Source organism: Alosa alosa, chromosome 24 (genome assembly GCF_017589495.1).
Source record: "Alosa alosa isolate M-15738 ecotype Scorff River chromosome 24, AALO_Geno_1.1, whole genome shotgun sequence".
NCBI classification, from domain to species: domain Eukaryota; kingdom Metazoa; phylum Chordata; class Actinopteri; order Clupeiformes; family Clupeidae; genus Alosa; species Alosa alosa.
In genome coordinates, this window is record NC_063212.1 from 416181 (window position 1) to 437716 (window position 21536).

At 42.9% G+C, this 21536-nt stretch overlaps 2 protein-coding genes across 4 annotated transcripts; one reads left to right on the forward strand and one right to left on the reverse strand.

Moving 5' to 3' along the window:
* Nucleotides 1-4448: 4448 nt before the first annotated feature.
* LOC125289746 (transcription factor HES-4) lies at nt 4449-6073 on the forward strand. The gene is made up of 5 exons (XM_048236723.1): nt 4449-4933; nt 5083-5178; nt 5269-5353; nt 5515-5627; nt 5731-6073. The coding sequence occupies exons 1-5, from the start codon at nt 4880-4882 to the stop codon at nt 5734-5736; spliced, it is 354 nt and encodes a 117-aa protein (XP_048092680.1). The 5' UTR covers nt 4449-4879; the 3' UTR covers nt 5737-6073.
* Nucleotides 6074-6152: 79 nt separating this feature from the next.
* LOC125289745 (solute carrier family 12 member 9-like) lies at nt 6153-20859 on the reverse strand. Of its 3 annotated transcripts, none has more exons than XM_048236721.1 (14): nt 20632-20859; nt 19329-19616; nt 19014-19148; nt 18757-18894; nt 16842-17135; nt 16089-16196; nt 14843-14954; nt 14399-14556; nt 13993-14075; nt 11438-11562; nt 10638-10830; nt 10298-10472; nt 9914-10060; nt 6153-8669 (listed from the first exon to the last, which is right to left on the reverse strand). In XM_048236721.1, the coding sequence occupies exons 2-14, from the start codon at nt 19540-19542 to the stop codon at nt 7765-7767; spliced, it is 2787 nt and encodes a 928-aa protein (XP_048092678.1). In that variant the 5' UTR covers nt 19543-19616; nt 20632-20859; the 3' UTR covers nt 6153-7764. The 3 variants fall into 3 exon arrangements, with proteins under 3 accessions (XP_048092678.1, XP_048092677.1, XP_048092679.1); XM_048236720.1 differs by having other exon boundaries at nt 20424-20859; XM_048236722.1 differs by having other exon boundaries at nt 20808-20848.
* Nucleotides 20860-21536: the final 677 nt, after the last annotated feature.

Genomic DNA, 21536 nt, shown 5'->3' on the forward strand with positions numbered 1-21536 from the left:
CGTCATCTTCGTTGTGGTCTAATCGTCAAACTCACACTTCAAACATTGTACAGTTAGTGGTGTTCGCTGATGATTAAAAACAAATATATCGGCGCAATGTATGATTTCATGATTTTTTTTGCTATAGTGGAACTATTTTTTCAGATACCTTACAACCGTGTATAAACTTCCGCTCGGTATTTGAGTCTGAAGCATACACAGTTGCTCTGCTCACGCTAGCCTTCTGAGAGACGGAGAGTCTTCCAACAGAAATCAATGGGATTTTACAAAATGGCAAATAAATCACGACAGAGACTGTATTTTGCTACGCTACTTGTTTTGGAACACCAACGAACATCACTAACCACTCGGTAAGTTGCAGTTTTGAAAACGAACGTTAAGGGTTGTTTTAAAGACATGTTTTTGCATGCCTGTAGCCAGCCACTCTGAAACAGTCAAAGGCGATTCTAAACGAGTCAAAAAGTTGAGACAGGACCCATCGTCAACATTTCTGTCTCCACCGCTCCAGTTTATCCAAAACAAACCAGAAAAGGGACTCAAAGTGCTAAATACCGAAATTATCCTTTAAATTCATATGCGAGTCAGGTGACCCAATACTTTTGCCAATATAGTGTATGTTTCCTAATGCCATTTTCAATCCATTAGTTAAGGAAAACAAACCAATTTCACCTACATCTTGCCTTTCTTTAAATTTAACGACTACTTTCAAATCCTCTTCCTGAGTTTACTTCGCACATCTCTTCCTACTGCATCAGATATGTCTTCAATACTCCTCTTCGATGGTCCTTTCCCCATTCCCTCAGCCCCATTAGACCTATAGCGTTGTTTAATCCTCCTCTCCCTCTACCCTGTACATAACCTTGCTTTTTCCATTCCTCTAGACCTTTTAACCAATCCTCATTCCCACCATCATCCATTATACTATTCAGACCCAGTCACACATCATGTTATGCCAAACTGCCAGATAAACTTAAATAGTAATTAAAGAAAGATCTCTTGGAGATTCAAACAAACCGCTAGCCTGGAGAGAATCTAGAAAGATTAAGGGCTGTATTTTGCACCCTGGTGCATGGCGTAAAACTCGTTTTCCACCCGGCGCAAACTTTAATTCCTTATTTTGCACGTTTATTTTTTAAACAATGCGCCCAGGGGTGTGGCAATTAACAACTTAGGGAGTGGCTTAGCGCATTGTCTAAAAATCGCTATTGTACACCTGGTCAGAAGTCTATGGCGAGTTGTTAAATATGTTATTTTAAGAGCGCAATGTCAACAGCCATATTGGCAGGTGCACACACCATCCTCATTCATGAACGCACACCAGCGCACGTCCATGCAACTTTTGACGATTACAAGGAAATATAATTAGAATAAAGATATTACGAAATACTGTACATCTCATGATGAGTAGTTATTCACCATCATTTGCAAATTGGTAATGACGGTCAAAAGTGATTAGGGGAGAGGCAAGAGACACGTATGGAGCACAGCTGAAGACGCACTGTCACGAAATATAAGTATAAATATAAGTATATATACTCTTTTGATCCCGTAAGAGAAATTTGGTCTCTGCATTTATCCCAATCCGTGAATTAGTGAAACACACTCAGCACACAGTGAACACACAGTGAGGTGAAGCACACACTAATCCCGGCGCAGTGAGCTGCCTGCAACATCAGCGGCGCTCGAGGAGCAGTGAGGGGTTAGGTGCCTTGCTCAAGGGCACTTCAGCCATGGGGGTTCGAACCGGCAACCCTCCGGTTACAAGTCCGAAGCACTAACCAGTAGGCCATGGCTGCCCCCAAATTCATCAATGTTTCATTCAAAATTTATTCATCAATGGAGATCATTCACCATCTCATAAACATCTAAACCTGCACATTACAAATTCACAACTGTGTGCCAAACACACACTTAACAGATGAATAAATACTTCCTGACCCCCTCATACACACACACACACACACACACACACACACACATCTCTCCAGAAGACACACTCATGTCCTTCAGCTGAAGAGGCTCCACACTTGGCCTCTTGAGAGTAAGAAATCTAAAAAAGGCGGCCCTGTCAAACCTAAGATGGAAAAGATGCTTCTCTCGTGCCCCCTCTCCATCCCCAGTAACCCCTCAACAATATTCTGTCTATCTCTTTCTCCTTTCTCTCAGCGATCCTCCCATTCACTCCTTCAGCCCATTCTTTCACTGATCCTTCTCTATCTCTAATCTCCTCTCTTTTACCAAGACTGTGGGAAAACTCAAACGTCATTCCCTTCTTCAACACACATGGTTCTTTGTGTTAATTTCCGTTGGTAAATTTGAGTAAACCTTTTTTACCAATTTTCTTCTAAGAATGTAAAAGATGGATATGGAGACAAAAGAGAAATATCTACAGGAAAGAGGAGCAGTTGATTTTCACTCCCCCTTTATAATGGCATGTATTGTTTAACTACTACTTTTTCAGCAATAACAATCTTCACCCAAACAGTTTAACTGGAAACCAGTCTGAGTTTGCTACAGAAGTTTGCTTTAGTGAAGTAGAGCCACATGACGCTGGTAAATTCTGGGGAAGTATTTTTTATGATGACTTAAGGTATGTGATCATTTTTTGTAAGGAATGAGGAATTCCCTTCTGAGGAATATCTGTTTCTGAACCATTATTTATACTAGTGAAGAGTGATATGCACTAATCAAAATAATTGACCACATTGATGATTAAATTGAAAAGATACAACACTGGATGGTTTACACTTAAGGCCTGTTTTTGTATGAATTGTATTTTTATTTAGAGGAAAAAATCACAGAAATTCGTGTCACATCCATCTGTATTAGTGTGTCAGTATGCTGGACTCATGTCTCTAGATTTCCACATGAATGAGGTCACAAAAAACACTAATCTGGGAAGGGCGTGTCACACACTGAGCCCCCTCCTCACTCCTGTCTCAATAGACCACTAATCCGAGCATCCCACCTCCCGGTAGCCCAACGTACGTGCACGCACGCACGCACGCACGCACGCACGCACGCACACACACACACACACACACACACACACACACACACACACACACACACACACTCATGTCAAACATCCCCCTGATTCCCATCTTGTCAGTGTTCCTCCTCTCTCCCTCACCCCATTCTTCACTTACTCTAACAAGTACACAGAAAGGATCAAATAATAATGTGTATCTAAATATTTCTAAATTAAATTACATTTCTAAAGTAAATTTGTTAATAATAACATGGTAAACATTTAATATAGTGTTCCAAATCATTTCAAAAGCGAATGATACATGGGGCAACTTTTTGACCAATGGACAATTTTTCTTCAAGAGTATTTTTGTTTGGGTACATTCCCATTGATATATGATATCATTTTTTCAGGAGTACTTTAATCATACAAATTGGCAATTGTCTTGGTCATCCAGTCAGAACATTGGAACCAGTTATGTGGTTACTCAACAGCATTGCTCAGAAAGTTGCCCCATGTATCTTCATTTTTTTAACTTTATATATCTCTTTTTTTACTTTTTACCTTAGTATTTAGAGTTTGTATCTAATATGTATATTTGCATGTGTGTTTATTTTGTGAGTTTGAGAGAGAAACAGGAGCAAAAATGTCTGTGTGTGGCTTATGTTTGGACAAACATGCGTGTGTGTGTTCCGGGTTGGGGGGATTAGCGCCATGTCAGAGGCAGAAGGGACAAGTGTTGTTCTTTTTTTGCCAGACTCTCCAGGACAACAGCGGTGGGGAGAAAAAAAGAGGGGCGTGGACCTGAAGGCCAGTGCAAGAGAGAAAGCGACACAACTGAATAAAAGAATAAAACATTGCATAGGACATAGAAATATGTTCCCTTTCTGTGCGTGTGTGTGCGCTCTCCCACCCTTCTGCTGTCTGCCATGTTTTATACGCCTCCTATGTGTGTGGGCTCGCATGTGTGAATGTGTGTGTTCCCTGCTGCAGTTTCCCAATGCAAAACATCGTACACACATGCAGGAGGTTTTCAAATAACCCAGAAAGGTTCATCACACCACACACACTGAAATGGAACATTTACGATGACCTGCATTCTCTCCAAGTTCTTCATTCAAGCATGCTTAGAGGTTTGGTGTTTTCATACTGTTACCTTATCTTGAACAGTAAACGTCTCTGAAAGGTCTTCATGTTAGATAAGTAAATGGTAAAGCAGACTGTCATGAGTGTAGCGAGAAGACAATTATAGCCCCCTATCACCCTGTTGCAGTATGTAATTTATAGGGAAATAACAAATAGATGGGTATCAGAGCTGTGCATGCTCTCACCACCTCCTCAGCTGTCAATCAGTGTTGATGGACGGCATAGGAATCTTTTTGGCACAAACCCTAATCCCTCAATAGGAAGGGGGGGCTGTAAGTGACACTTCAGACTTATGAATTAAACAGATCTTTAGCTCTCAATACACACACACACACACACACACAAACCCGATATAGTGACTTAAAGCTTCTCCCCTCAGTCATCCTCTTCCTCTGTTTCTTCATCTTGTCTGTCTGTGTAACCCTTGAGCCTGTATTGTCTCCATCTGCCTCTGCAGTATAAATTCACCAGCAGTGTGCTCGGCCTCACTGCCTGCTCACACACCTGTAGCTACACATCTGAGAGTGTGATTTTGTTTGGGTTTTATTCATATTTAGAAGAGATCATAACCATTTTGGACATCCTGACAGACTTGGGCCAATCCCATCGTTTTATATCAGTGATAGGGCTTTTGCAGTCGATTGTGTTACATTGGGTGAAGATACTGCGAGTTCCTTGCAGAGAGGCGTATACATTTGGCAAGATTACAAAGCGTGAACGCTTCTAAGGCCATAGACCTTGGAAGCACGTTGAAGAGAAAACATGAGTTCACCAGTGTCACTGAAGGCACAGCAAAAGCAGCGTGCGCATCGAAAGGTATGTGGTGGTATGGTCGACGCTTACCGCGCACTCACTCACACGCAGGAACTGGAACACTGGAACTCGTGTCTGAACATTTGGTTTCGGTGATTTCAATTCACTGTTGATGTTTTCGGTGTTAATTCTTGCTCTCCTTTTTGTTTCAGTCATCCAAGCCGTTGATGGAGCGCCGCCGTCGCGCGCGCATCAATGCGTGTCTTGCACAATTGCACGTTTTGCTTGCGCGGGCCCGTATCACACAGGTAGCTGTATAAGTCATGTTCTGTATTTTTGAATTCTGAGTTAGAGGTGTTTATGTGACGACTGATTTATTTACAACGGGACTTTTGCAGACTTGTCGACGTTCAAGGTTGGAAAAAGCAGATATTCTCGAAATGACTGTTCGTCACCTTAAGTCCATTACCTCTCAAAATACAGGTAGGCCTACAATACGGTTCCTCCCTGCACAATAATGTGTAAGCTTAAATAACTTGGCTTCTGTAGGACATATACAACCAGATTTGTGCTATTGTAGGCTATGCCATAGAAGTTGAGAACTCCATAAATCATATGACACGGATTTATTTCCCAATACACAGATGCGACACTATGGAGCCGATTCTACTCTGGTTACACCGATTGCACACGAGAGGTCTCGCGTTTCCTGAGTATTTCCGGCGCACATCAATGGAGATCTGCATTTCTCCAACCTGTACGACAAAAGCTTTCTGTTACAAATACCGTGACAATTGACAATTTAAATGTTGACCAACAGTTAAACTCCAAGTGGCTTTTACCAACACTTTGTACGGCAGGGGTAGCAAAGGGACCTCTCTGTTCCGCGTTGAACCCCGCGTGTTCCCAGGGTTTGCTGCCACGAGTGCGTTCCGAAGACAGTACAACAGCAAAAGCAATTTCACGAGCGGTGCCTTCAGTGATGAAAACAGAACATAAACCTGAACTAGGTGGCATTAATGTATGGAGACCGTGGTGACGGAATCCAAATGTGGACTGGTTTGACTGGAGGGTAATAATTCATATGCATCAGTGTACGTTAATGTTCTAATTATATATTCATCAAATATGTGATGGATTTGATAACTAAATATGTGATGGATTTGAGTTTGCAAGTAATTTTGCCTTAAACAATTTGTGTAATAAAGTGTGATTATTTCCATTTGACTTTGGCCCTGTCTGTTTTCAAAATAACTGTCCAAGGTGGAGTTCAACACCTCTGTATGCTTTTAAAAATAATTATTTATTAAAAAGGGCATGCTAAACAAACAGGCCTGTTACACAAACCCTGGTGTGCATCAACATAAACCCTTGCTTGTTAGATACCATCCATAAACTTTGACCTTATCCTACCGAAGCTAGACACTGAAGTTCAAGGAGTCTGAGCCATGGATGGAAGTCATTGTGGAATGGATGCACTCAGATTACTCAGCAAACACATTCAAATAAATTAGGCTTATAAATGAATACATTTAGTAGATTGTCTTTTCTCCTCATATATGCAGATCACCTTGACCTTTTGCACTCTGTCTGTCTGTCCAATCTGCCTCTCATTAGTCCTATTTATCCCAAAAATAGGGTAAATCAATGAATACACTCCATTAACTTTGCTGGGAAAGAGCATCTAAGAGAATGAGAGAGCAAGAGCTAGAGAGAGGAGAAACAGCCATTAGTGCAATCGCTATGTTTCTATGGTTACAGTCCTGGAGTAGGCTTTGTAATGAGGTCTGAATGTCTAAACAAGGCTTCAAAGAGTAGCAGTCAAAATATGGTCAGCTCTACTTTGTCCATCCACATCACGTCCCATGAGTGTTGCGCCAACTCCTTCGTCAGTGTTAAAAAATGTCCTCTACAGTTTGATGTCATAATGGCATGCCGCTGAGTGATGAGTCAGTAGGGAGAATAGCAGCATTTCTCTGCCTGTGTTTGGCTTACAGAGCCCAGAAGCAAGAGTGACACAGAAAGCATAGTGCTATCAGCAGAAGATCGAACACAAGAATTAGTTACAGAGTATACAGGAGGATGTTATGACCAAACAAGAGACTAAAAGAAAAGGATACCAGTGGTTCACACACAGGAGGTGGTTATGAATTGTGACTTAAGGTCTGTGATAAAAATATATGACTGAGATAAGGACTGGAGAAGATCATATGTAAATTTGTTAAAAGAGAGAAAAGACAACAGATAGATCAGAGGAAGTGATTATTAATGAAGGACAATGATTACAGGAGGGAATGGTGTGACTTAGCCTACAGAGTACTGATAAAAAAACAGATTATGAGTGCAATATAGGGGTATGTACAGATGGAGGTTCTACATGATAGAGTACATGGGTTAAGACATAATGGTGCACTTTGGAGCAGAACGGAGGCACATTTAAAATGAGTGAGGTTCAGAAGTTCTGTTTTGTGCTGTGAGATGGTTCTGGTAATCCATCCAGAGAGAGAGGTGAGGGAGAGATACTGTATGAGTGAGAGAGGGGAATGGCAGACAGGCACGGAAGCAAGCGGCAGAAAGGACAGGAGGTATGCTAATGAGAAGGAGAAAGCTTTTCATCTGCAGCACTTAGCACTCTATCTCTTTCCTGGATTAGTCCTGATTAGTGTAATTAGTGCAAAACAGCCATACCCATGCCCTTCCTGACACATTCTGCGCGTACATACAAACACAACCGTACACATGCCCTACATAACACATACGCACGGTACATAAACCACCCCCCACCCACACACACACACAATCATTCTTATACCATATCCATTCATGCATAACCTTCCACTCTTTCCCTTTTCTCTCTCCATACATCCCTTCCTTCCACTCTTTCACTCTCTCACTCAGAGCTCAGTGCATGTAACAGGCGTAAGGCCATGGACTAGGAGGGTGGGACCCAGCTCGTGCGTCACTGCCTCCAGCTGGGCCAGGTAGGTGTGCGACTGGTCAGCGGGCGCCGGTGGACGCGGCAGGTAGAGGAAGCGCACGTCGGCCTGGGCGCTGTTCTCCCGCAGCATGTCATTGACCGAGAGCAGGAAGTCCGGCGAGACGTGTGGCGCCGTCCTGGCCCAGCCGCCACTCTCGCCGTCCTCCCCTCCTCCCCCGACGTCCCCTCCGCCCGGCGTGGCCGCACGGCGACGGCTACTACTGCCGCCCCCCTCCTCCATCACCGCCGTCTCTGTGGTCCCCACCTCCCACATCACCACTTGGATGGAGGCGCGGATGCGCAGCTTCTGCAGCAGCTCCCGCAGCTCGGCCTCCTTCTGCAGCCAGCCGGCTCCGGGCCAGGCGCCCTCGCCCTGCGAGTCGGCCTCCACGCACAGGAAGATGCGCATGCGGGCGTGGCGCCAGGCGGCGGCCATGTTGAGCACGCAGGCCAGCTGCAGCAGGAACAGGCTGCAGACGTCCACGAAGCCGCCGCTCTCGGGCCGCAGCAGGTTCAGCGGCCACACGTCGATCAGCTGTGTAACGCCGGCGCCGCCCAGTGGCTGCAGCTGGTGGAAGTAGCGCGCCAGGCATACGTTCTTGCCCATCTTGATGGCATCTCGCACCATGCCAACGTACTCCTCAGGGCCCAGGCGCCAAGGTGACTCGTGATTGCGTACGGGTGGGAAGTGTGCCTGCAGTGAGGGCAGGTCCACGTTGAGAGTGCTCGCACCGCCATAGAACACCGGGTCCTGCAGGAAGTAGTCATCAGGGACGCAGTTGTCATAGAAACCCAGGATAAGTGTATTGGGCTTCATACCACCTGTAAACAAAGGAACAACAGACCACAGTGGAAGAAAAAAAGCTCATTAAGTTATTAGATTGTGACCTTAAAATGTGTGACTTTTGTGTGTGTGATACATGAAAAGTCTCAACTTAACACAGAAACTGATTACATTCTCTGATCTAATATTTACCATGACAGGCTCCTGCTAGATGATCAAGACAGCTTAATGTACAATAAAAATCCGGTGAATAGAACATGTATGTGTGTGTGGGTGTGTGTGTAAGTGTGTGTGCGTGTACGCATGTTGAGAGTACTGAAATCAGAATTCATGTCTTATTATTTTTATCTTTCTTATTTAGGTTTTATATTGAGTGTCTTTATGTTTACAGTCAGAATTATGTGTTATGTGTTCTGTTTTCCCACATATGACATGTTTTTATTTCATTATGTTCCTGTACAATTCCTGAGTATAGCTTTGTGTGGCTGTGTCTTTAGGGATAAGGGGGAATATGATGTTTTTGCCGATTCAGTGTGGTCCACGTAAGCTGGGATGACCAAACGCATCACTTAGTAACCTGGATGGACACTTAAACCCTGACTATTTGCTTGTTTAGCTAGAGCAGCAGGTGGATCATTATGTGAAAGCATGCTGTCTCTCCCTTGGTGTTGTTAGATTTTAGTGGTTTTCTGTATGTCATTCTTTTGGTTCTTTGTTTAATACTGCAGAAACTGCGGGGACAGGATGTTTATTGTAAGCAGACAGAATGTTGTCACCTTACTATAGCAAATGGTGTACCTAACTAATTGTTCCCCCACAAGACGTCTTAATTGAATAAGGCTATATCACTGTCTGTTTCCCCCCCTCCAATTTGACCCCAGACGTGAATGTATATTCTGGTATTATAATTATCCAGGAGTTTCCCAGATCTTTGCTTCAGTTCATTACCTTGGCTTCACCTTGCAACACTGTGCTGTGCTGTGCGTACAACAGGGTTACCAGAACTCTGTTGTTACCTCCAGAATAAAGAACAATTTTTTCGCAAGCCAGCCTCAAGTTTTTACCTGCTCTTAACTACACTGGAATCTACTCGGTCAACTGTGTCTCCATTTGGAATTAAGGAGACAATTTTAATAGCATTCTTCAGTGTGGATCACTGGAAATAAAACTTCTTCCTGATTTGTTCTACCATTGCCTGAACTGGGTCCTCATTCATCTGTGGTATCACAATTTCCCATCAGCGTGTACATGTGCGTGCATGTGTATGTGTGTGAGGTCTCACCCAGGCCTGTAATGCGGAGCAGGTGCTGTGTACCCTGCCGGACAGATGAAGAGAGTGTGAGGTCCACAAAGGCCTTCACCTCCAGCAGGTCCACCAGACTCAGCCAGTGCTGATACTGGGCCTGCACTGGGTCTGCGGTCATGGAGTCTACAAGAGAGAGACACACAGAGAGTATGTTAGTCTAGCAATTTGGACTTTAAATTGGACTTTAATTGAACTGGAAAGACTGCGCATGCGACAGAGGGAGAGAGAGAGAGATAAACAAAAAACACAAAAAGAGGGCAGTACAGTAGAGTAGAAAGACCTTTCCACAATATGACACTGTCTTTGAAAATAAAAAAACACCAATCAAAGTCAAAGGCAGAATTTAAGAATTTACATTACCCAGATCCCCCAGATGCACATGCCCCAGTACAAACAGTCCGCCTTTCTTGAGCTGATTGACGAATGAGATGAGCTGACAGGAGGACCGTGGGTTGGACACCATCAGCAATACCTGGGGCCGCCAAAACTTCACATGTTCCTTCCGCACATCCAACATCAGGAGGTACTTACGCACCTGCGCATGCACATACACATACACATACACATACAAAACATTGCCAACACTGCATACACACATTTGGTTAGAGGAATTTGTCTTCAAGAGTTCATTGCATACTACATAGTACTGTACGTGTATGTTTTTGTGTCTGTGTTTGTGTGTGTGTGTGTGAAAGTTTACCTGATGGAAGATGAGCGCCTGGCTGATGTATCCCCAGCTGCTGGTGGCTGATCTGTAGTGAATGAAGAGGAGCAGCAGCAGAAGAAGAGCTATGCTGGCTGAGGAGAACAGAGGCTCAATGACAAACATCATGACTACACTACCCACAATCCCCAGGAGGCAGGAATGCCAGGAAAAGAACTGGAATGTGGGCCTGCAAAAAACGAAATGGAGAGAATGGCTCTTAGAAAGATTAGCACCCTATTAGAAATATACATCCACATTATGGCAGAAATCCATTAACAGACCTATAAGTCAATCTTGTATCAATGCAGATATGCAGAACCTCTCCCACCACACCCAAACACACACACACACACACACACACACACACCTGAAGTTGGGAGCAGATGCCCACTCCAGGGCAAGGCAAGCCAAGTCAACTGCAGCATAGGCTAGGAGGTAGAACACAGTTACCAGACTGGTAATGGAGTTCAGCTGACCTGCAAACACTACACACTACACACACACACACATACAAAACACTGAGGAGAACAGAGGCTCAATGACAAACATCATGACTACACTACCCACAATCCCAGGAGGCAGGGAATGCCAGGAAAGAACTGGAATGTGGGCCTGCAAAAACTTAAATGGAGAGAATGGCTCTTAGAAAGATTAGCACCCTATTAGAAATATACATCCACATTATGGCAGAAATCCATTAACAGACCTATAAGTCAATCTTGTATCAATGCAGATATGCAGAACCCTCCCCACCACACCCAAACACACACACACACACACACACACACACACACCTGAAGTTGGGAGCAGATGCCCACTCCAGGGCAAGGCAAGCCAAGTCAACTGCAGCATAGGCTAGGAGGTAGAACACAGTTACCAGACTGGTAATGGAGTTCAGCTGACCTGCAAACACTACACACTACACACACACACACACACACACACACACACACACACACAAATCAAATACAAATACACACAAGTGTGTATTTAAGTATTTACGAAAGTGCTTTACTGCAAGTACTTAATACTCATAGACGGTTAGAAAACATACAGACAAACAACCAACAAAATTACCAACCAACGAAACCAAAAAAAAAAAAAAAAAAAAAAAACAACCAACGAAATTAAGCATGTGTTACAGTTTCATACTTCGTAAAGTTAGACAGAAATTGGCAGATTCACAAGATTCACGTTTTGCGGTTCATAGTCATATACATAGTCAAGTTTATTTATATAGCACAATTTAAAACAACCTGTGGTTGACCAAAGTGCTCAAAAAAAAAAAAAAAACAGATAAATAAATAGCTAATATAAGACAAAATGAATCAAGACACATACAAAAAAAAAAATACAACAGGAAAATAAAACTAAAATAATATGTACATATATATAGCCTATAATTACATTCCACAATTCATTTAAAAGCCATTAATAGCATATGTTCTTTTAACTTGGCTCTACCAATAGTTGGTGTAGATCTAATGTGAAAAGGGAGGTTGTTCCACAACTTGGGCCCAGCTACTGAAAAAGCACGGTCACCTTTATTTTTTAGACGACTCTGAGGTACTGAGAGCAGTTGTTTATCTGATGACCTCAGAGTTCTGGGAGGGCAGTGAAAGTGTACAAGCTCACTTGGGTATTGGGGAGCTTGTCCATTTAAAGCTTTGAAGACAAAAAGAAGAATTTTGTAATCTACTCTAAATTTCACTGGTAGCCATTGCAGAGATTTCAAAACTTGAGAAATATGTTGTGTCTTTTTAGACTTGGTGAGCAGCCTTGCAGCTGCATTTTGCACCATCTGAAGTCGGGATAGAGTGGACTGAATGACACCAAAATAAAGGGAGTTACAGTAGTCCAGGCGGGATGAAATAAAGGCATGGATCAATATTTCAAAGTCTTTGAAAGAAAACATAGTTTTGGCTTTACTTAAGATTCTAAGGTGGTAAAAAGATGACTTGACAACAGCATTAATTTGTTTCTCAAATTTAAAATCAGGGTCAAGTAGCCAAGATTTCTTGCATAAGGTTTTACAAATCTGGCAAAAGACCCTAGTTCACTAATTGCATTATTTGCAGCTTCATGTGAACCAAAAAATAGAATTTCTGTTTTGGATTCATTCAGTTTTAAAAATTGGTCGACATCCATTGTTTAATCTCTTTTTAGGCAATCAAGCAATGGGTTTAGAGCACCAGAGGAACCACATTTAAATGGGAGATACAGTTGTGTATCATCCGCATAGCAATGATAGGATATACCGTGCTTTTTCATAATTTGCATTTTTTGCAATTTGGCAACATGTACAGTGAGAATAAAATACAACTAAGCACTGATCCCTGTGGAACAGCATAAGATAAGGGGGCAGATGAAGATGAAGTATTATTGAAAGAAACTGAAAAGGTTCTTCCCTCTAAGAAGGAGGCAAACCATTTCAGTGCAGTACCTGAAATTCCAACCCAGTGCTCAAGGCGCTCTAAAAGAATGCAGTGATCTACAGAGTCAATAAATCATATAGGAGAAACGTTTTCATTGCACAATAGAGAGCTCTATCTAACCGTAGTAAGGTAGACAACAAGCTACAACCTGTACCTGGACTGTCTACAAAGCGCAAAACTGAAAGTGGATACAAATACGTTGAAATAGCTTCACTGTCATTGAGCCTAGTGCTTCCAAAATCATAACACGCATCTAGGGCCTCACTAGCAACATACTGTACTACACCAGCTAATTATGGAAAAACGGACTCACCCTATTTATAATCTATTTTTAATGTTTGAAAAATTCAATAGCTTCACTGTTATTGAGCCTACTCCTTCCAAAATCACAACACACATCTACGGCCTCACTAGCAACATACTACACCTGCTAATTAGGGAAAAGAATTACTTGCCCTATTTATAATATATTTTTTATGGGGGGAAAATTCAGTAGCTTCACTGTTATTGAGCCTAGTGCTTCCAAAATCACAACACACATCTAGGGCCTCACTAGTAACATACTACACCAGCTAATTATGGAAAAACGGACTCATCCTATTTTGTATCCACTTTCTGGTTTGCACTTTGTAAATGGTCCCTAGACGCTCGGCTGACAGCCGAATGCTCACAGGGATGCGTTTTATTTATCCACATAATGTACACAGTTCTTTCGGATGAAAACCGGGTTGTCGCTTGTTGTCTACCTTACTATGGTTAGATAGAGCTCTTTATTGTTTCTCCTATGATTTATTGAACCGCAAAACGCGAATCTTGCAAATCTGCCAATTTCTCAGTCTAACTTTACTGAAGTCTGTTACATTATGTCACTGTTAGGCGATTGTTATTTGAGAGAGTTAGACATTGTCAGTTACCTGCACAAGAGCCCAGGTATAGAGAACAGCAACCCATGGATTACCTGCCTGAGTGGTAATGGAGGCAGGAGCCAGGAGCCGGCCTGGACACACATAGACGTACACGCACTACACACACACACACACACACTGTATTAGGCTAGTCTTCAACATTCCACATCTGCAAGTACTTGAAGGTCCATTACAGTCTTCAGTGTCTTGTCCGTGCGGCCGCTATGCAACGAGGGCACGAACTGCACATCTCCACGCAAACCACTTTTTACATATATCACTGGAGACTGTGATAACCAGAGATGTAAAACTCCGTCTTCAGAAAGTAAAAGTCCTGCCCTACATTGCCCCTACATTATCTACATACATGAATTCACACAGACCAAAATACAACAGGGGAGCATTATGCTCTTACCAAACAGCTGGTCGAGTGCAAGGGCGTGAAGTATGCGGGATGCTCCAATCAGTGTGCTCATAGCTGCTGAGAGGGCGGAGCAATAGATTCCCAGGGTGACAAATGGAGGCCAGACGTTGACCCGCCGCAGGAACCCATAGTCCTGAACCAGTAGCGCTCTGGGACAAAACCCCACAGTAATAGAATATGGGTGAAACGGAACATTAATTAAGCAATGGAGCATTTTTCCAAAATTGCCAAGAGTTAGCACCTGGCAACCAGAATGCCATGAGGACAAATTGAATTGGCAAACTAGGGCCACATACTTTCGAACAAATATACAAAAATCTGAAGTAAGTAAGTTGTAAGTTCAAAGAAAACAAGACTGTAGAAAACTAACAAAAGAAGAGGAGAATTGTGTGTGTGTGTGTGTGTGTGTGTGTGTGTGTGTGTGTGTGTGTGTACCTGTCACAGGTGGAGCTGACAAGAAGGAAGAAGAGGAGATAGACAATGAAGGTGTAAGCCACTGCGATGATGGTGCCCTTTGGGATTGACACACTGGGGTTCTTCAGCTCCCCTGTGTTTCAATAGGAAGTGTGTCAGAGAGAGAGAGAGAGAGAGAGAGAGAGAGAGATAGACACACACAGAGGGCCGGATGTACAGAGAAAGCACTAATACTGAGTTTTTCTATGCGCAGAAAGCGAACGCTGAGCTTTGCCATATTGCGTGGAATTTACTAAGCTGTCACTTCATTACGTAAACAGCACTCATCCCCTCCCGTCCCCGCCCCCTCTACAGCGCTAATTACGTGCCCACAGCTGAACCACAAGCGCAGTTGAATAGAGTTAACCAATTGCTACATTTAAAATAATCAAAAGTTTAGCTTTTAGGATAATAAGATGTCAACGAGCAGCAACATACAGAGTAGGCCTAGTAGTTCTTAATGACTTAATGACTTAAAGGAATTATCTGGAGTAAAATGCACTTTAGATCAATTTACGGATGATTGGGAGTACATACATTGAGTTGACATCAAAATGATGTCATTCGGATGTGTTTTGAGAAAGTTCGATTTTACCGTTTTTAGTCAAAACTCGTTAGCCTGGAAGTGACCAGGGCAAGTCATTTCGCCACTACAAAACGCTATTTTTATACCTCTTCTACAGTTCCAAACAACATTACACTTATGTGGTAGTGAGTAGAGGGTCCCTAAAGCCAAACCGAAAAAAAAAAAAAACATAGTCCAGTCCATACAACTTCATTTCAATTTCGAAAGAAATACTGGACTATGTTTTTTTTTTTTTTTAAAAACAGCGACGAAATTGTGAATTTCCAGAGCGTGTTACTCCACACTCGGCAATCGACTCCTACGGACTTTCCCCTAAAGACGCAACCTGCAGCAGTAACATTTCCGGAAAGGTACTGGCTTGATGAAATTCATTCTGGACTCTCTATCCGACCACATAAAGACCTCGGGATACTTTGGTTTGGCTTTAGGGACCCTCTACTCACTACCACTGTAACATACTGTACCTCGCCTGTACCTGTTTGTACATACTGTACCATGTTTTTACGTTCACATTGTGAATCAAATACGCCTGAAGTGGGTGCAAAAACCCAGGCCCAGAGAGAGAGAGAGAAACAACAGACAGACAGACAGATACAAAGAGAGGAGGAACCAGACTGTGTGTATGGTCAATATGTACCTCACCTGACATATTGGCCCCAGCCATGATTCCTGTACAGCCATTAAACATGACTGCAAAAACACTAGCGAACGTCATTATTGTACTGGTGCTGTAGTCCAGGGTGTATCCCGCTGAAGAAAAGAGAGAGGGAGAAGCACTGATATGTGCTGATATACAACCTATGAAGTTGACACCATGCATTGGTAGATGGTGTATGTATGTGTGTGTGTGTGTGTGTGTGTGTGTGTGTGTGTGTGTGTGTGTGTGTGTGTGTGTGTGTGTGTGTGTGTGTGTGTGTGTGTGTGTGTGTATGCATGTGTGTGTGTTTTGCATTCATCGATCTGTGAGGAACTTGTATGTGTTTCAATGCCAAACCCTATGTAGCTATGTAACAGGGTGAGAATGTGTGTATAGGCCGTTTTATACAGAAATCACGCAATATTCACAAAAACAAGAGCCGTCTAAAAGAGAGGTGGCAGATTGCTGCCCCAGTGCATGTGTTCACATTCAAGCTGCCATTTTGGGGAGCCAGGATGCAGGACCAAATAGTAAAATGTAACGTGATGTGCAGCACAACATCAGGCATGTAGAGTGATGTTTAACTCAAACTTACGCATCGGGTGTACAAATACCGTCACACTGGTGTTTTCATATACTGTATATATGGGGGTCAGGTCAGGTCGAGCCCCAATTCTGCCTTGGTTTGTCTAAAAGGGACAATCGTACCGCAATAATTACAGGAAAAAAGGCCTTATGTTTGTGGGAGAGTGACTCACGTTTCAAGTTGTTTTTAAGTGTAGTAAGGTTGAAGCCTGTGTAGCTGGTGTTATAGACATGCGTTGAGTTGGGCGTCTCCCCTGGGTGGTTCAGGCTGATGGGGATTGGTCCCAGCACCAGGGTGCTGATGATGATGGACAGCAGTGTAACTGTGACAACCAGAAGAATGAGGAAGGAGGCTCGGGTGTACAGGTGAGAGCCGACTAGACACACCAGCATACACACCAACAACACCACAGACGAGTAAAGCACACCAAACCAGTAACCTCCAGGCAACACTGCAGCTGAGGAACCTAGAGGACACACATACACACACGCACACAGTCAGTAATACATTTCTATTTACGTTAAACTCTTACTTTGTAAAGATAGTTATACTATGATATAATAATGACACAGAATGATTAGCTCCGGCAACAGCTTGTGACAGAGATGAAATGCAATTTCTTTGGAGTCTACACATCTCTGGTATGTGTTTGTATAGACAGAGAAAGAAAAAGTCCTTGTATATGGCTCTAGAGGCATTTCTTAGTAAAAGTTGTGAACAGGACTTTTTATCATAATTAACATGTGCTGAATCCAACTAGCCCTGCTCCCAAGCAGAATTGTGAGTTTTTGACCATCTAATTAGCATAAACAAAAAGGCTGCCAAAATGGCAATTTTGGACACTTTCTTCAGACGGGCATCATTATACTATGTAAATGAATTAATATTGCTCACATGTGTGCATCTCAGAAATCTCCTGTGGGCAATAAATCAAAAGTAAAGGCTATGAAAAAAATACAAATGCAAAACAAATCAATGTTGTTGATGTTGATGCTGTTTAAATCATTTATAAATGGTGCACTGTCACTTTAAGACTCTTTTGCCAGCTCCACTCAAAAGTTGGATGGAATGTGCCTTATATCCTTAGAATGGAGTTGAGCAGAAAGCAGTTGATACAGGTCCAATCAGTTTAATTGGCTCTGTGAGGGGGCCTAGTTGAGCAGCTGGTAGTTGATACAGGTGTGAATCAGTTTGATTAGCCCATTGTGATGTCATAGTGCCAATGCAAAGTCTATGGGGAAAATAAGCTTGATTTATGTTAATATCTCAAAAAGTATAAAGTTTACAAAAACGAAAAATAGATTCCTCAAGTGTCCTTTTCAAGACCTACGTTACAAAGTTTGAACAAAGTTTTAACGTTGAGCGGTTGACGGTTACCTTGTCTTAGCTGAATTACTGAAGCTAAGCAGGTGTGGGCCTGGTTAGTACTTGGATGGGAGACCTCCTTGGAAAACTAGGTTGCTGCTGGAAGCATTACACATCTTTCTTGACCCTCAATAAACATATCCTGTTATTTCTTTTTTCACAGCCTGTACCCTTGATTTATTGACCAAGGGAGATTTCTGAGATGCACACATATGAACAATATTATTTTATTTACATGGTATAATGACGTCCGCCCAAAGAAAGTGCCCAAAATCGCCTTTTTGGCAACCATGTTTATGCTTATTAAAAAAACTGAAAATTCCACTTGGGAACAGGGCTAGTTGGATTCAGCGCACCTTAAAGGTTGTATCAGCGACAGCGGGGATACGTCACTTCTGTTGATGTTCAAACAAAACAGTGAGCTAGTTCGCTACTCCCTCCCCCTCCCTCCCGTGCAATTAAAACTCTCCTCTCGCACATATTTCAAAAACAGCACTTGTCTAGTAGTGATAATGCTCTTAATAGAGTTAGGGAATACAGGCCTACTGATTTACATGCTGCAGCACATCATGTGCTCTTATGCTCATATCATGTGTTCCTTTAGGTGATTCACTGTGGCTTTGTTTATTGTTATATTTGTTTGCTCTACGGTGCTAATTTCCTTAGTCAGGCAGACTTGTGTTATTCGCAATAAAGCTTACTAGTTTTTTATGTTTATTTACCTGCTTCTTGTCCATATGAGTCCAGTATAGCCTCCACCAGTCCTAGCACATAGACTCCACAGCCACACACATTGGCCAGATAGAACATCAGCCCAATGCTGCCCCCAAACTCTGGGCCTAAGGAGCGACTGATCATGACTGGCTCTTTTGTTAAGGACAAAGGTAAAAGGTGAGGATTTATGTTAAGATAAAAGGCTATATAGGTCCATTAGGGAATAGGCATAATCTGTTGGAGTAATGCAATGCCAAAAGGATACAGTAAGCCCCGCCGGCTTGTATCGCCCCATTGGTGGAGATGGCACAAATGGACAGTATCGTCATGGAGATGATCACATAGGCCACACCTAGCATAATGAGAGAATGGAACAACCCAGCGTGGCCAATCACGAAGCCTGAGAGAAGAAATTACATCATCATTACAAATCCACCAGCATATGTGCAATGTATATTGCAATGTATAACCATCACGACCACCACAACGTCAGCACCACTACATATCACAATCATAATCATTATCATCATGACAATTAAAATCCTCATTATCATGACCACCATCATCACCCCCCCCTCACCTGTCCGCAAGAAGAGCACAATGCTGAACATGGACAGCACAGTGGGCACGATCACTCCGAAGAACGTGTTCAGGCTGCGTGCCCTCGATGTGGCAGGGTCTCCGAGGTTGCTGTCCACGTCCAGGGGCTCATCCTGTCCATCCTGACCCAACCCTGAGAGGAGGCTTGAGAGTCCGCAGGTCAGCAGTGGAGAGTTCTCATGTGGCATGGTCATTCAGATACACTCACACATATACACACACGTCTATGCTACAACTGTGTGTGTGTGTGTTTATGGATGTGAGTGTTCTATATTGGGTAGTGGAATTGAAATGAATAGGAAAAGCACAGGTGAGAGAAGGAAGAGATAGAAAGGAGAAAAGAGATACATCCAGTTAGGAAAGAGAGGATAAGAGCAGCATCCCTGAGTAATTGCAATTGCAGTACCACCAAAATATAAACATTCATTACAGTCTCACACATAGCCTCACATCTAGCCTTACTAGGAAATGGTAACGCCCTTGACCTAAAATAGCACTGCAAAAATGCAAGCACTGCTTATGTGTACAGTACATATGGACAGATGAAATCTGCATTACCGAGAACACATTTTTGAGCCTGCCCCTGAACCCCCAGACCTACAAGAGTATTCTTCTCCCCATCTTCCAATCAATAAGGTTTGTTACCGACCCATTAAGGACCATGTGACCAGACATGTCCTATCAGACTGATGGATATGGAGGGTTCAACTGAGGGCTGGGCTTTGGTGCCTAGTTACAGCCTCCAGATGCACACAAAGGATGCTGGCCTAGCGGCAGAAAGGGTCGTCGCTCAGTCAAGTGCCGGATACGATTAGACTTATAGTAGGACAATAACACGGATGTATCAAAGTATAACAACAGCGTCATGTTCAATGTTCAATGTTCAAAGGTCATTAATCCCAACAATGTTAACGACATTTTCAGGTAACCACAGATATATTCTGTGAGAAGTAGCTGACATAGTAGCCTATTGCAGGTGGTAATTACGGTGCGTGCGTATTTGATGTCTATGTATAAAGGATGCTCCTACTGCGCCTTAGTCCTGCTAAAGACACATGTGGAATGTTTCGCCTACCTGTCACCTTCTTGTGTCACCCTCTTGTGCGTCGTGGTTTTCTCAATATCACTGGTCTAACCTAGCCTACTTGTTTTTCTAATTTAGCATACATGGGCAATTGAAGGATGAACCCGGGGGAACTATACTCGGTTAAAACGTTGAAAACAACCGGAGGCACGAGCAGGATACTTGGTACATGACAACACATCCATGAGCTCATACCCACATCTCTGACATGTAAACATTCACCCAGCTGTTTCCGTCTTTGTGCTGTGAGATGCCAGTGCGAAGGGGACAATCAGTGACGCGCGCCTATTGACCGAATTTAAGATCGACTGTAGTTAATCGCATCTCTCCATCGATTCGGCGAGTCGGTTGACGTGGTAAATAGACACAGCCTACCCTCGTGTGTCCGGTGTCAGCTGGGTCCTCGCGTCAGCTTGTGTCATGGGACGGTTTGTGCGCGTGACAGTGAAGTGAGCTATGCATGGGAGCAGGGAGGGGTATGGGATGGCGGCACCGAAGACATCCGATGAATAACAACTAAAGCATTGAATGGGATAATTGTGCCAACACATATGTTCAATTAATGGCTTGTTCAATATTGTAGGCCCAGATAACGTCCTATTTTTTTTTTTTAAATGACGTTCAAAAATAATATTATAAATAGCTATTGTATTCAATTGTATAATTCTGCAATTTTGAATGCCAATGAGTTGGGGTTGCCTTCTGCCCGTGTCATCCAGTAGATGGCGGTAGTGACAAGCTATGGCCTGCCAAAATATCCGCCATCTCTTTAAGGGCGAGACCACCAACAATGACGTGACATCCTGTAAATGTTGAAACTGTTCAATAGAAATACACTTGCATTAGAATATAAACCTCCTTAATACGATCAAGAATACTCACATAATTAGCAACATAACATGATAATGTTTACTAACGTTTTGCTGTTTCTAGAGGGGAGTATGGTTAGGATAAGAATAAGGTAGTGTGAGTATTTTGTGGAAACAGCAATGTTTTCCTTATTCCATGTGTGTGATCAGAGAGAGAGAGAATGTGTCACAGGCGTCACAATTGGATTCCTATAATGATACCCACTCATCAGTCCCCACACCCCACCTTAGACAA

Excerpts from the sequence above, each read along its gene's own strand:
- LOC125289746 (XM_048236723.1), top strand. The coding sequence starts at position 4,880 with ATGAGTTCACCAGTGTCACTGAAGGCACAGCAAAAGCAGCGTGCGCAT. Across the intron at positions 5,179-5,268 it reads CGCGGGCCCGTATCACACAG|ACTTGTCGACGTTCAAGGTT; the intron begins GTAGCTGTATAA and ends GGACTTTTGCAG. Across the intron at positions 5,354-5,514 it reads CATTACCTCTCAAAATACAG|ATGCGACACTATGGAGCCGA; the intron begins GTAGGCCTACAA and ends CCCAATACACAG.
- LOC125289745 (XM_048236721.1), bottom strand. The coding sequence starts at position 19,542 with ATGACCATGCCACATGAGAACTCTCCACTGCTGACCTGCGGACTCTCA. Across the intron at positions 14,557-14,842 it reads GTCAGCTCCACCTGTGACAG|AGCGCTACTGGTTCAGGACT; the intron begins GTACACACACAC and ends GTTTTGTCCCAG. Across the intron at positions 14,076-14,398 it reads TGCACTCGACCAGCTGTTTG|GCCGGCTCCTGGCTCCTGCC; the intron begins GTAAGAGCATAA and ends ATGTGTGTCCAG.